This window comes from Talpa europaea (genome assembly GCF_964194135.1).
Source record: "Talpa europaea genome assembly, chromosome: 2".
In the NCBI taxonomy this organism is placed as follows: Eukaryota; Metazoa; Chordata; class Mammalia; order Eulipotyphla; family Talpidae; genus Talpa; species Talpa europaea.
Genome location: NC_140068.1, coordinates 27,452,134 through 27,467,146, shown reverse-complemented (window position 1 = coordinate 27,467,146; position 15,013 = coordinate 27,452,134). Strand labels below are relative to the sequence as shown.

General features: G+C 34.6%; 1 protein-coding gene across 2 annotated transcripts in view; it reads left to right on the top strand.

Moving 5' to 3' along the window:
• Window positions 1-15,013, top strand: part of LAMA2 (laminin subunit alpha 2) — a gene marked incomplete at both ends in the record, with an annotated part of 514,626 nt that overhangs the window by 344,105 nt on the left and 155,508 nt on the right. For both annotated transcript variants that reach the window (XM_084228925.1, XM_084228924.1), the window contains 7 exons: window positions 268-404; window positions 5,622-5,858; window positions 7,355-7,498; window positions 8,167-8,346; window positions 8,454-8,642; window positions 8,726-8,859; window positions 12,465-12,582. In XM_084228925.1, coding sequence (XP_084085051.1) covers window positions 268-404; window positions 5,622-5,858; window positions 7,355-7,498; window positions 8,167-8,346; window positions 8,454-8,642; window positions 8,726-8,859; window positions 12,465-12,582 — 1,139 coding nt within the window. The remainder of the gene's footprint in view (window positions 1-267; window positions 405-5,621; window positions 5,859-7,354; window positions 7,499-8,166; window positions 8,347-8,453; window positions 8,643-8,725; window positions 8,860-12,464; window positions 12,583-15,013) is intronic.

The window sequence follows — 15,013 nt, the reverse complement described above, 5'->3', positions numbered from 1 at the left end:
AGACTCTGACACACCAATTCTTCTTTAAACTTAGCCAAAAATCTAGAAATGACTTCATTTAAAAATGAATTACAATATATATTTATTAAATGACACCTTTGTGAAGTATACTGTACTATGATATACAAGATGAGTGAGGTAAGTTTTTACTTTCAAGGATCCTTAACCATAGGATGGAAACTAAAATAACATAAGTCACAATATAAAACTCAACACTTTATAACAAACTTCTACTTTATTTTTTCCTTTGCTCTTTCACCTGTGAAGCTTGTGACTGTTCTCATCTGGGTAATAACTGTGACCCAAAGACCGGACAATGCATTTGTCCTCCCAATACCATTGGAGAAAAATGTTCTAAATGTGCACCTAACACCTGGGGTCACAGCATTGTCACTGGTTGTAAGGTAAGTTGCTTTATTTCATCTGATAGTGTATTTTTTAACATTTTTATTTTAGAAAAACTCTATAGTAGGACAATTCAAAATCCAATATTAGATTACAAAACAATATAGAACTATTGCTATAGAGTGATTGCAGATATTGATCACTATCTTACATTTTATCAGTGGTAAAGATGATGACATAGTACATGCTTACATAGATTGATCCATGATAGCTACCCAAAAAAGGGGAAAGAACGAAAACTATAGTAAAACTGTTGATACTTAGAAAATAGTTCTAACCTCATAACTAGACACAATAAGATGTATCTTCAAGGTATGAGAAATTAGGAACTGATAATAGAATTTGCTAAAATTCAATGAGAATTGCCTTTAATACAAGGTTTTAATTTACAAGAAGTAGTTAAGAAGATTCATAAGAGTCATAGCAACCTCAAGCGTCATTACCAACCTCAAGTGGGTAAACCATAGAAAATAGTGGCATGTGCATACTCAAGTTTAGAGAAATCTATACTCAAGTTTAGAGAAATCTATTCAGCATCAGAGTGAAAATTAAGAAAGTAACATAACTCTGGTGTAAAAATATTGGTGGCCTGCACCCAAGCTCTTATATGCATAAATAAATAAATATTTTAAAAAAGAACAACAGCAGTATCTAGAGCATTGCTATATCTCTCTATGCTAGCTGTTGGGAAAATGAATTATTATAAACTTTCTGTGAACTTAGGAATTTTTTTTTAGCATGGAATTTTCCAAATGTTTCTTCTCCAAACAGAGAATTTTATCCTAGGCATGCACAGATAAGTACTCAGTCAAAAGCTGAAGGGGATTCTTTTTCAGAAATCTGAAATTCTCTCTGTGTAACTTACTCCATTTGGACACATATTCTGTTTGCCTTCATGAATTCTAACTCCCTCAGCATCTTAAACTCTCTCAACTCTCTCTTACATTGTCATTCTGGGCTTTGTCTGGTTTCCCCTTTCTGTGTTGCAACCTAAAATCTGCCTATCATGCCGCCTTATTTGTTTTCCTTCTTTCAGAAGGCACAGTCCGGTGTTTCCTGTTATACGATATCTGAAAGCAGTTGTTTCTTGATTTTCATCTTATCTTGCTTTTGGTTTTGTAGTCTAATCACTTAAAATAGAGGAGGTAAACTTGTGTTGTAAAAACTAAGATACTATTTTAAAAGAAGGAGTATTCTATGATGCCTAATGCAACACAGAGGCCAAGTAGGATTAAGGATGACCTGGGTCCATTAAGTTTCAGATCAATATACAAAGGAATGTTTGATATTAATGAGAGTCATTCAAATTGATTACATTGGCTTGAAGAATATTAAAACATGGTGACTAAGTGTGGACTGTTTTTTTCCATTGTAGAATCCTATAGAGATGTAAATTATTTTTTCAGTATGTTCACACATATCTAATCTATACTCTAACATTCTGAATATGTTGGTTTAAATATGCTGTTTTAGGAAAAAAACTGTATTGGTAATTGTTCAAGGAAGTTCAGATATCTGGTTTCAATTAGACGTGTGATTAGGTATAATGAAAACTAGACAATATACTCATTTGTCTCTTGCCAATAGTACTATAAAGTTTTTTTATGAATTGAACATTAAAAATTTCTATGACTGATACTTAATACTTTCCACTTCAAATCCAAACCTCGCCTAATTCCTTGAACTCATGAATAAGCCATCAGAAGACATATGAGGGTTTATTTCTCTTCACAAGGTCCTTTTTGATGTGGTCAAACTCTAATGAAGCTACTGAAATTGAAACTGATGTCTAATTTTCTGAATTTTCTGGACATAAACCATGATGGAATATAGACCAAGTTTCTAAAAAAAAAAAGTTGTGTGTCTGATACCAGTGTGTATATTAATCATGAGATAAATATGTTTATTGAATTTTTTATTACTTTGAACCTCTGTTAGGAATGTAAATAGCTCTTTTATCATTATGAACAATTACAAAAATTTCATGAAGCCCTCACAAATATTTGTGTGCATACAAGTAGTATTTTACTACCTAAGCTGTTTGAATGACTGTCACCTAAATAAGAAGTGATTTGAGATTTATAGCTTCTTTCTTTGTGTCATGAATAATTTCTTTGTGCTGAGGTGTGAACACACACATCATTTGATGTTTTATTAAAATAGAATACAAAGCCTTCTGTCTCTCACTAGCAGGAGAATAATACATAAATCCTCTATTGCTAAACAAACATTACATGCAGTTATGATTTAAGTTTGATATTGCCTATAGTGTTACTGAAACATGGTTAATGGTCTCCTTTTCCGCTATAACTTCCTAAAGAATCTTCCTAAATTAGAAATGTCCTAATGTCTATTTGTACTATCAACTAATACTTGGGAGTTAGTGCTTTGGTTTTATACAATAAAAATTGAAAAGCAGACATTTCATGTATTAAAATATCTCACAAGACTTTTAAAAATGTATTGCATGATTATAGCTTGCATAACTTTTCATACCTTTTTATTTCTGATTGTGGCCCATTTTGTTTAAGAGAATCAATAGAAGATATTTAAGTGTATGTCAATCATCTTTATTTTGAATTCTTATTTTACACCTGATATTCCAATGAAGAGTTACTTGGAATGATGGCCATGGGACAATTCTATGCCTTGTATATTCTCTATCAGTTTTGTAATATAATAAATAATCACATTTTGCATATTTGAGTTTAACATTACTTTTAGTAGCATTCCCTACTGCAGTTCTTTTCACTGGATAACAGTGAGGACATAGAAAAATATTTACTCATCTAGACACCCAAGACAAGACTTGGTGATTATTTTAATATCAGAATCTGGAAAGATATTTCACCAAATATCTGGTGATTGTATATCACCTCATCTTATAGAGAATAGTCCCAGAAGTAAGCCATTGTTGACAGGAGCAGAAGCAGAAATATCCCCAATAGTGTTGGATGTAAGAATTAAGTTCAACAGTAAGAATGTGTGACAAACAGAAAGTAAAATGCAGCCAGACTTGAATCTGGAAATTTGGCAAGTTGCTGTGCATATGAATCTGCCAAAGAGCATACATCTGAGAAGGATAACATAGAAATCCAAAAAAAGCATCAGGTCACAACATGTAAGCAATATACAGTAGCAAACCCTGACACGAAGAGATGTGACACCCATTTGGGTGTCATTTCAGGACCTACTTAGGAGACAGAAATGACACTATTACATTCTGTCCTATTACTACAATTGGACAGAAACACAATATACAGGGTTCTGAGGTACTAGGTACAACAACGTAATTACATCTAAAGCTACTTGTAGCCTGAGGGAGTGTGGAAAATTAAAAAAAAAAAAAAAACTAAACTGAGGGATAGAAGAGGACACTTTCTTCTCTGCCTCAGCCCCAGTCCCAGCAAGGCTGAGATGCAGACCTCTTTGAAGAGAATTGGCTACCACACAGCCTTCTAGCAGCAAAACAAAACCAGTAACAAAAAAGGTTGGTAGAATTTGTGGTCAAGTCTGGACTACAGATCTGCTCAGCATTGTTGGAGGATTTGGACATGCTAAGTGACTTGGAAGCAGCATGCCGTGGTCAGAGCTGCCATGCCTTACTCAGCATTTGGTTCCTCTGCTGTCCACCTCCCTCAACCTAGAAGGAGTGGCTGCCTTTTCATACCTGCTACAGACTTATTTTATCCTTAGTCAAAGCATTGGTGACTAATGCTGCTCAGGAAGCTGCCTACAGAAGAGAGGAGCCTGGGGACACACTAGCCGCTGAGCTCCCAGCGAAACAATAAAATAACAGTAATGATGATGGTAATGAAGAACCAGAGCCAAGAACATAAGTGTCTTCCCACCACTATGACCTTCATGGGTCCCTTTAAAGCCCTCTGTTGCCCAAACCTAATATTTTGCTACCTGGGCTCACAGAAATGCCCACAAATGCCCAGCCACTTTATCACACAGCAGGACAAGAAGAGTGACTCCGGACCTCAGAAACAGCAGATTGATCAGGAGCACAGCTGGTCTCTGGGAATGATTCATCCCAAGATCTTAAATGGCATTTTAGAAATCCACATGGCATTTTCACTAAATTCCAAGAAGGTATGAGTTCTGTAAATCAAGAGCAGAATATCTTAAAAGAATGTTAGACCAAAAGACATGTGGATGAGCAGAAATTTAACATGGATCATATGAAATAAAAAAAAATATTCAAAAGAAGTTAAAATGCATAGTATAATTAAAGTAAGTGTTGTTGGTACATACATACAATAGAACTATCATGTAAAGTAAGAGCAGTAAAATGGAGAACAAATTAGAAGCAAATGGGAAAATGACTGCAGAAGATGCTGGAATACTAAATGTTTGGCAGACAGACAAAAGTGATGTGCTTTAAGAATTATAGGTGAGCTTGAAAAAGAAAATAGGTAGATTAGAGCAGAAGTAAAAATCAAAAATTTGAGGAAATAGCACTGAATCATAAAACAATTTTGTTGTCAAACTAAAAGAATTCAACATGTCCCAGAAAATTAATGAGAAAAGACTCAAGCTTAAAAATTCTAGGAGAATTTTAAATTACATAAATGAAAAGAAAATCCTATCTAAGACGAGGAAAAGATGTTGCCAACAAAGCACATCAAATCAAGCTTGTCTACAAACTAAATGCCACAAACCAACATCCCAGATGTTACTTTTGCTCTAAATTCTCTCTGGCTTCCCCACATCTGGTTTGGTGCTCCTTTTATGTTCTCACGGCATTTTTCACATCTTCTATTATGTAATTCCTATAGTATCATGTCGTATTCATGTATTTACTTGTCTACCTCCATTAGTCTATAAGGTATATCTATATACAACTTAAGTAATATAAACATGATAAGATAAAGCAGTTTTGCCTAAAGTTCAATATTTGAAATAGTTTAGAGAAAATCTGTACCCAGCTCCTTCTTTCCCCCACACCAAAAACAGAGAGAACACATTTTCTTTCTAATTTAATAGCATTGTGTCTCAGGACACATATATCTTACTAAATGAAGGAAGCAATTTTAATGTTATGTTCACTGATGTTTCCCAAGCGACTAAACTAGAACAGTATAAAGCATATAATAGACACATGATTAATATGTGTTTAATGGGAACATAAAAACATTTGAATTAAAATTTTAAGATGTTTCCCATGAAATGGTGTTTGTTAATAGTTACTATTTTTATCTCGTCCATAGGCATGTAATTGCAGTTTAGTGGGATCCTTGGATTTCCACTGCAATATAAACACAGGCCAATGCAACTGTCATCCTAAATTTTCGGGTACAAAATGTACACAGTGCAGTCAAGGTTATTGGAACTACCCTCACTGCAGTCCCTGTGATTGCTTCCTGCCTGGCACTGATGACTCGACCTGTGATTCAGAGACAAAGCAGTGTTTCTGCAGTGATCAGACTGGTCAGTGCACTTGTAAGGTATGTATGTGCTGCTGAAACCTAGAAAATGTTCACACACTTCTATTTCCATTGCTCAGTTTTAACGTCATTCAGTGTTCGTTAGCTCTGGTTCATTAAGCTAAACAAACAGATACAGAGAAACTCCTGATAACAGTTTTTGTTGCCATATGTTCATTAACATACAGATAAGCACGGCTTTTTGAGCCCTTATTTTCAGCCAAAACCTAACTTTTTTCTAGTTGGCAGAGATGTTGCATTTTCAATGGGAAAGTTATATTTTTCTTTACATATTTGCAAGAATAATCAGGGAGGGAACAAAAAGAGGTCTTTTGAGCATCCTCAGTGAAAATCACAGCTAAATAATAAGCTTTGGAAAAAATACATTTTTCCAAAAACTAATGTGCAATCACTGTACACTAAAAAATATATTTACTGCTATGGAAATTTTCAGTAAAATTTCATCACATATAAGTACTGACATTACAAACAGTGACTATGTGCAATTTTCAGCCCTCATTAATATTGTTAAATGATGTAGAAAAACAGCCAATTAAAAAGGATAAGAGGGATTTTCACCCTTAAATATTTGTAAAAAAAAATCAATCTCAGAAGAAATGCAGTTAAGTCTGTGTCAGAGGCATCTTTTCAAGAAAAAGTCTATGCAAAGTGGGACAGAGGAGACAGGAAGATAAAATTTTTTGAGTGGCTGTTACAATAGTCTTAAGAATTTAGGAATGGCCTCCGTGGTGGTGCAGAGGTTTGAGTGCAGCGCTGTGAAGCTGTCTGCAGGCTCTACAGCGTGGGTTCGATTCTTGGCCGGCCAGGGAGATGCTCACATGGTGTGGCAGACCTCTCCTGCCATGCCCTCTGCTCCCCTCAGCAGTGTATTTCTGTTGTCTACCTGTTCTGCTCCCCACTTTGTCTCTGGTGAATCCTCTCACCCTCCTGCGCCTCTGACCTGTACCTCAGCTCTTGTATAAAAATAAATATTTAAAAAAAAAGAATTTAGGAAAATGACAGTTTTGCCATTAAGTGGCCCAGACAAAGCACAAAGCACAATACTACAATATTACATATTCTAATTATGATAATACATTATATTTAATACTTTTGTGCTTTTCATAATCATAATATGTATATGTACATTTTTATAAACTGCTTGTTTCTTACAACTTTTTCTAACACCACTGTCTCAGAATTGATGGTTGTATTTTGCTTTCAAAATTCTCATGATTCATATTGCTCACAGCAAAATTGTAGGAAATATGTAGTTTACATTTTAAAAATAGTCACTATCTGCAGTAATTACATATTTCTATATAAAGCATTGTTAGATTGTTGAAATCCTCACAATGAGATTAGCTATGTATGCCATTTGACATGTAAAACTAATACCAGAGTTTTCTTTTTTCTTTAATTTTCTCAAAAATGTGTGCTTTCCTATGATTCATTCTCAAGTTCATTTCTCTCATCACATCACTGAACAACTCTGAGAAGCTCTCATCTTTCTTCAGGTGAATGTGGAAGGTGTGCACTGCGACAGGTGCCGTCCTGGAAAATTTGGACTGGATGCCCAGAATCCACTTGGCTGCAGCAGCTGCTATTGCTTCGGCGTGACTAGTCAGTGCTCTGAAGCACAAGGACTGTTCCATACGCGGGTGAGTGAGGAACTGCTGAGCCATGTAATGGTCTAATGTTAGTTCCTGCTGGCATCTTGTAGCCAGGCACTGAGGGGTAGGAGGAAACAGCGAAACATTTAAGTAACCTTTTCCCCTGTGCACATTTAGAGATGTCATGGGGGACATGTGCCATTAGACAGTTGGAGTAAATGCCTTCTAATCCTTCCTTTAAAAGAGTTCATTTATTTATTGACAAAGAAATAGATGCCAAATTAAAAAGAAACATTGTAAGGGAAGTCATTTTGTGACTGTGAAGAAGTTCAATTCTGAAGAGTGAGGGTAAAGGAGTGATAACACAGCAAGGAAATCCACAGCTTGTTGCACGTTTATTCCAACCAGCCTTAGGGAATCATCTATTTTTAGAGTGGAAACATGTTCACTTTTACCTCCTTCTTGTTTTAAATTCTACCTTTCCTTGGTGTAAAAGACTCCAGTTTTCACAGATGTACTTTTCACTATGCAAACAAGTCAAAATTATTCTCCCCTACTGCTCACTACTCTACATTTCAGTTCTTTTTCTTGTGAGAATGTTACATCAGCATGAGCATGAGGCTGAAGATAGACACGCAGTCCATAGTATAACAGCATTTAAAAGTTGTGCCCACACGTCTTTCACTCGGTCCTTTGCATGTTCTGGTCCCACGCAGGTGACTCTGAAGCCTGAACAGACCATTCTGCCCCTGGTGGACGAGGCACTGCAGCACACAACTACCAAAGGCATTGCTTTTCAACATCCAGAGATTATTGCACATATGAATCTGGTGAAACAAGATCTCCATTTGGAACCTTTTTATTGGAAACTTCCAGAACAATTTGAAGGAAAGAAGGTAAAGATGAGAACTTTGAAACCATATGAGGACAAAGTAAAATATATTTTATATTTTGAAGACATACCATTTGGGGATTTATTTAACTCTTTGCTTTATTTTATCAGTTGATGGCCTACGGTGGAAAACTCAAGTACACCATCTATTTTGAGGCTCGGGAAGAGACAGGTTTCTCTACGTATAATCCTCAGGTTATCATTCGAGGTGGGACTCCTACTCATGCTAGAATTATCATCAGGCATATGGCTGCTCCTCTAATTGGCCAATTGACAAGGCATGAAATTGAAATGACAGAGGTAAGGTAATTAGCTGTTTGGTGCAAGGACACCAGTGGTTTTGCATTCTGTTTCATCAACATGGTTTCTTTTCTTGTTAACAGAAAGAATGGAAATACTATGGCGATGATCCGCGTGTCAGTAGAACTGTGACCCGTGAAGACTTCCTGGATGTACTTTATGATATCCATTATATTCTTATCAAAGCTACTTATGGAAATATCATGCGACAAAGCAGGTAAACTATAGTGGGCAATATCCTAGTTAAACTAATATTCTAGACTGTATAGTGATGATGAATATCAGACAAGAAATATTTAAAAGTGATTGGTTTGGGACTGATTATAGAAGATGTATCAAGGACACCTTCCAGGTCACACAGTAGAAGCTATAGTCATTACTCCCAAAGAGGAAAATAAGACGAGAACCAAATTTAAGTGGGAAAATATTGAATTCACCTTAGAAAGGTTAGAAAAGTTAGATGTCAGTTAGAAATTCAGGGTGAAGATGAGCTATACATCAGATAAGTGCTGTGCTGTATGATGCAAACTACTAAAATGACTCCTTAAACCCCCAGGCAGAGCCAAATTGGTCTCCAGTCTCTTCCAACCATGAGCGTTCTCATCTGTTCATTCTAGTATACCCTAAAATATTGTCATTTCCCCTAAGCATCATGATGTGAAAAGGTTGGAAACCACAATGAAAAGAACAGTAAGAATGAACATAGTATTATGGAAGCCAAAGCATGAGACTGCCTCAAGAGAGTGTTCAATGTTTTCATGTGGTACTTAGGACCAAACTGGTGACAGTCATAATTGTATCCATAATTAGTAACTCACTGGAGTCCTGGGGCAGAAATAGGATCAGAATTTTAGGGAATTAATGGACTCAATGAAGCTAATATTATGAATAGAGACTATTGTTTTCCACAAACATAATGTAAATGAGAGAAAATGAGATAGTGACAAAGGTCAAGAGATGATTTTTGAAGAAGCAAGCTTGTTTACAGAAATCAGTGGCAATTAATGTTTTAAAAATAGAATATAGAATAAATAAATAATGGAGAAGATAGACTTCAATATCACTCATACATATGGTCATGTTCTTTAAATAGAAACAATAACATAGCTAAAATAAATAAATGAGGAATAAAATAAATGAGATAAAATGAGGAATTGCACAGAATGTAAAGTTTTATACTGTGGAGACAGAAGCTGAGGTTGTGTACACAGTCTCAATTTCTCTGGTATGACAGTTTCCTGTTAAGTCTTGTAGGAATATGGAATCAATAGATGTTTGAAAAACAGTCTCATACAATAATTTAGTAGACTAGTCCAGGAAAACAAAAGAAATAAATTATAAATCCTCTCTCATTTGTAAACTAATGAACATAAAGATACAATAGTTCAAAATTTGCATTGTACTCAGGAAATCCTGCTTCTGTATTGAAAATAATTTTTGGATTGCACTAAAAGCAGGCATTGTTGGTAAAAGAGTATATATCCAGGACTAAAATTCACTTTCAAATATGTATTCCTTTGGTTTCTTTTATACATTTCTCACTTCCACCAGGAGATTATTTTATGTGAAATAATAAGGTAGCATGTATAAAATATACTTTCAGCTCTATTGCTAATTAATTTAGAATAATTAAATTTAGAATATAAAAATTATTTTAGAATATCAAAATCAGGGGGTAGAAGCCAAAGCAGGTTTTCATGGTGTAAAAGATAGCAGGTAACTTTGTGGGTGTGCAAATATGTTATTTTGCAATTTATTCTGTGCTCCAGTAAAAGAGGTTGGTAGCACACAGAACATTTTGTTAGTGGAACTGATAGAAACTATGCTATCATGCATTTTCCATTATACTTTCATTGCCTCTCTCACACTGATTCCATTTTCCTATATTGTGAAGTTTTTTCCCCCATAAGTCTCCTTCCCTTATCACCTTATTTCACTAAACAATATTTTTGATTTAAGAGATCAGTTTTTGAAAGTTTAGGATACTTTTAAGCTCGACGCAACTAGAATCATAGCCTAGCAAGAATAAGAACAGATAAAATAGTAAATAAATAGCTCTTGAATTCCTAAAACAGTAGAATTGTGACAAAAGTCAAAATATATACTTAAATATTGCCCCCAGGATAATTAAGACATAGTTCTGCATCTTTATTCAGTGACAAATGTTGTCTCTGGCCTCTGCAGTGCGGATTCGATCCCCGGCTGGTGGGCGAGAATCCCCACATGGCGCAGCAGCCCTTTCCTGTTGCGCCCGCTGCTCCCCTCAGCAGTATATTTCGGTTGTCTGCCTGTTCTGTTCCCCACTCTGTATCTGGTGAATCCTCTCACCCTCCAGTGCCTCTGGCCTGTACCCCAGCTCTTGTATAAAAATATATAAATCTTTTTTAAAAAATTAAAAAAAACAAATATTGTGTCTGAATTAAGAGTTTGAGTTATGCATGTCTTTTGAGATACAGACTCAGTACATTTTGTCAATGCTGAAATTTTCTCTTGGCTTATGTCTCTTACATTTATTTGAAGAACATAACAACTCTGTATTTCAGTATTCATTTTAAATAGAAGCCTGATTTTGGCAAAAGCCTTGATTCTGGCAAGGAATTTGATCTCTAATCCTCTGAGGGGGGAAAAAAAATGTGTATTATGGAAATATCTGCTGATGACACCATTCAAGTTCCACTTGAATTTTGAATATTGACTAGCCTGTTGTGTGCATGTCTATATGAGTAACTCTTCAGGTTATAAAATGCCATGTGATGCCAATGGACATAAGTTGCTAACAAGCACTGGATTACCTTATTATTCCCACAGAGAATCCAGGAGAACATAAAGTCTTTCCTGTAAGAGGGGAGAATTTTGTATATAGCTCCTAACCACTGTGTGTTCTATAAGGAGGGGAGAGTAAATCTGAATTTTAACTAAACATGTTCATCCTAAAGGCTGACTGATCAGCATAGATTGTGATGCTAGTGAAGCCAGAATGTGCATTCATAATTCAGTGTCAATAAAACCTACCTATGCTTGTTATAAAGTTTATGATTCAAGCTCCCCGGGCTATTGGAGATGCCTTTTATTTAAGCAAAACTATCCATTGGCCCATTTAAAGGTTTATTTGCAGAACATTTTATGTTGCCAGTTAGTAATATAGTAGTCTAAGTTTATAGATGTATATATTTATAATGTTTAATTTCAAATGAGTGAAAAGGGTATCAACATTTGCACTGTGAATCATTTTTCAACTAGGATTTTGTCATAAATAGGAAGGCTAAGTGATTTGAAGAATTTGATAAACAAAAACTTCAAAAATATTAGATTATGCTCAACCGTTTTCTAGGTGGTTTTCTAAAGTTATTGAAAGGACTTTCAGACACTCAAGAGGAAGGAATCAGGACAATTGTAAATTAAAAGCAATTTCACTAGTCACTACAGGGGATATTCTAATGGGGAATGACCTTGGGTTGTCTGTTTGAAAGAATATAACTCTCTAATTAATTGGTCATGTTCACCTGAAGCCACTCACATTTTTAAAATTTGGGGTAAGTTTTTATAATAACTTCTCAACAGGACATCAGACATCTAATTTACAAAACTCCTCATGATTTATGTGAATATTTTGCTAATGTATAATCTCAACATTTGAGGAAGTAAATATGCAATAGTAAGATGTGCAACATGAGTCCTGGAATATAGGCAGTTTTAAAACACTAGAACAAATTTGTGCTTAATTACAAAACACAGAGAAGACTCTTCTTGTACAAATGAGCACTTGCCAAGTGAGCATAATTTGCTGGTATAATAATACAAATGTATGCTCATTGTTTCCAGGATTTCTGAAATCTCCATGGAGCTAGCTGAACAAGGACATGGACTAGCAGGGGCTCCTCCAGCTCACTTGATAGAAAGATGTGACTGTCCCCCTGGCTATTCTGGCTTTTCCTGTGAGGTAAGGTGGCTCCTCATAACTTACTTAGGCTCAACTCACTTAAACTGTCAGATGGAAATCCCTCAGAACTACTTTTGCTACAAATAGTTTTACTTTCATGCATATTCTTAACCTATTTTATTTGGTCTTCCACTCACAGCGTGGGACATAGTAAGATGACGATGATGATGTTACCTTGAAGTAGAAATTACAACTGAAGGGACATATTTGATAAAAATGAAGATTTGTGAAAATATGAAACAGGAAATAATGTTTTCACAAGGCCCATTTTTTGTATCTGATCTATTTTCTTGTCTCTGTTCTAAATAGCTAATTTAAACTGCTGTGATTATGAAATAAGATTATACTGAATTTTGAAAGGTGGTTTTTATATACAGCATGACAAAGCTTAGACACTAAACAGCAGGCTGTTCCCTTCACACAGTCTTCTCAGATGACCTCTGTTTCAGTTAGTGCCAGTATTATCCATTTTTTATTATGTATTATTTTATTATGTATTATACATTTTTATTATGTATTATTTTAGTCACTGTAGCTTTGAAAGTCCTTTGAATTTCTTGAAAATAGGCACATTTTCTAGATCTTCCTCTTCTGAATGCCAGTGTATATTCTACAAATACCAAATATTGCTAGAAAGAGGATAATATAAGGAAAAGTGGAATGGATGAGAAACTGGCCTGGGTCTGAGTCTCTACTTCACTATGTGCTGGACTGAGACAGATAACTAAGGCTGACAGCATGGACAGCATGGATTCTTTATTATTAGTCATATTGGGTGGTGTCCATAGCATATTAATTAGATATTTTAATATCTCTGCCATAGTCAAATCATTAAATGAAGATTAAATGAGTTATAAACTAAACTACTTATCACAGTGCCTGTTGGTAGTCCGTATTAGTTGATGGGGTTAATATTGTTATTAATGGAATAAGTAGTGATACATTAATATGTTGATTTCTTTATAAATAATTTAGACATCTTTTGTAAATAGAATTTAAGAAGTTTCATTAAATGTGGTAGGTGAGGCATGTGATAGTACCAGATCACAACTGAAGTACAACTTAAAAATAAGTATAAATCTCTTGAGAGGTGGCATGATACAATGAAAAGGAAAAGGACTTTGGTTCAGGTAAATCCTACCTAGCTGAACCACTTGGATACAGTGACTCTATTTATTTCCAGACCTCAGTTTTTTTTTTTTTTTTTAATTTATGCACTCATAATGAGCATTAATTTAAGTGAAAATATATTTGTGAAAACCCCATCGTAAATTGAAATGCCATTCTGTTTAGTTACCGTCTTATGGATTCCATGATGTTTAAAAACAATTTCATAAGAATAATTGTAAATATATTGGGAAATATTCTGTAAATTCCTTATGGTTTTGCTTGTGACTGCTCTGGAAGGCAATAGTAGATAGACAGACAGACAGACATATAGTGCACATATATGCAGAACCCACCCAAATATACATATACACACACCATGGGTATGTGAAAAAGGAGACAGTGAGTATAACACATATAAATATGCTACCTGTGCAATGAGCATGAAAGATTTAAAATAGGAGACAAAAAAATACTTGAGATTTTTCTAGATAGAGATGAAATTTTATTTATCCCAAGTAGTTGTCAGTCATACTGATTGGTCAATCCTTTAATTCCTACCAATCCTAGCTATTATGTAGTTATCCAGTCTATAAAATTACAGGCTGGGTATTGAAGTCCTAAAATTCTCTAATCCTGCAATTTCATTTTGCTATAGAAGATATCCAGTAATTCATCAAGATTGACCTTTAGAGATCTTAAAAAGGAATTTGCTGCAACTATGTATTTTCTTCATTAAAAAAAACACTGTTCATTTTTGAAGAGAAATGGTAGTTGTGTAGCAAATTACTTTAATTCAGTCTACATCCATTCCAGATTTTAAATAATAAAAATTCTTCTTGTGATCAATAGGCTTTTAAAATCATAAATTCTTAACATGCCTTTCAATTAATTTTAGTAATTTCCCATCACTATATGAAAATATAAATTAGCACAAGTAATAAAAATGATAAATGAAAAAAATCAAAAAAAGATTGGGTATACATACAAACTGTCTGCATTGGTGGCTTCACCTATGTCCTGTGAATTTCACTTAAATTCCTATTTACAGACAGTAATTACAGTAATATTTTAGTAGTGAGATTATAGGGATAAAGGCCTATCTTTCATAATAAGCTACCTGAGGTGTTCTCCATAACCCATTACCTCTAATCCATTACACATCTTATTTATAATTCATCTTGATTCTAAAGTATAATTACACAGGCATAAAATCTAATCATCAAAGCAGGAGCTAAGGCCAGTTTTGAAATACATCAGATTCTAGTAACGTGTTTTGGATCAGGAATATACAAAATAAGTCTTTTATAATATTTCCACCAAA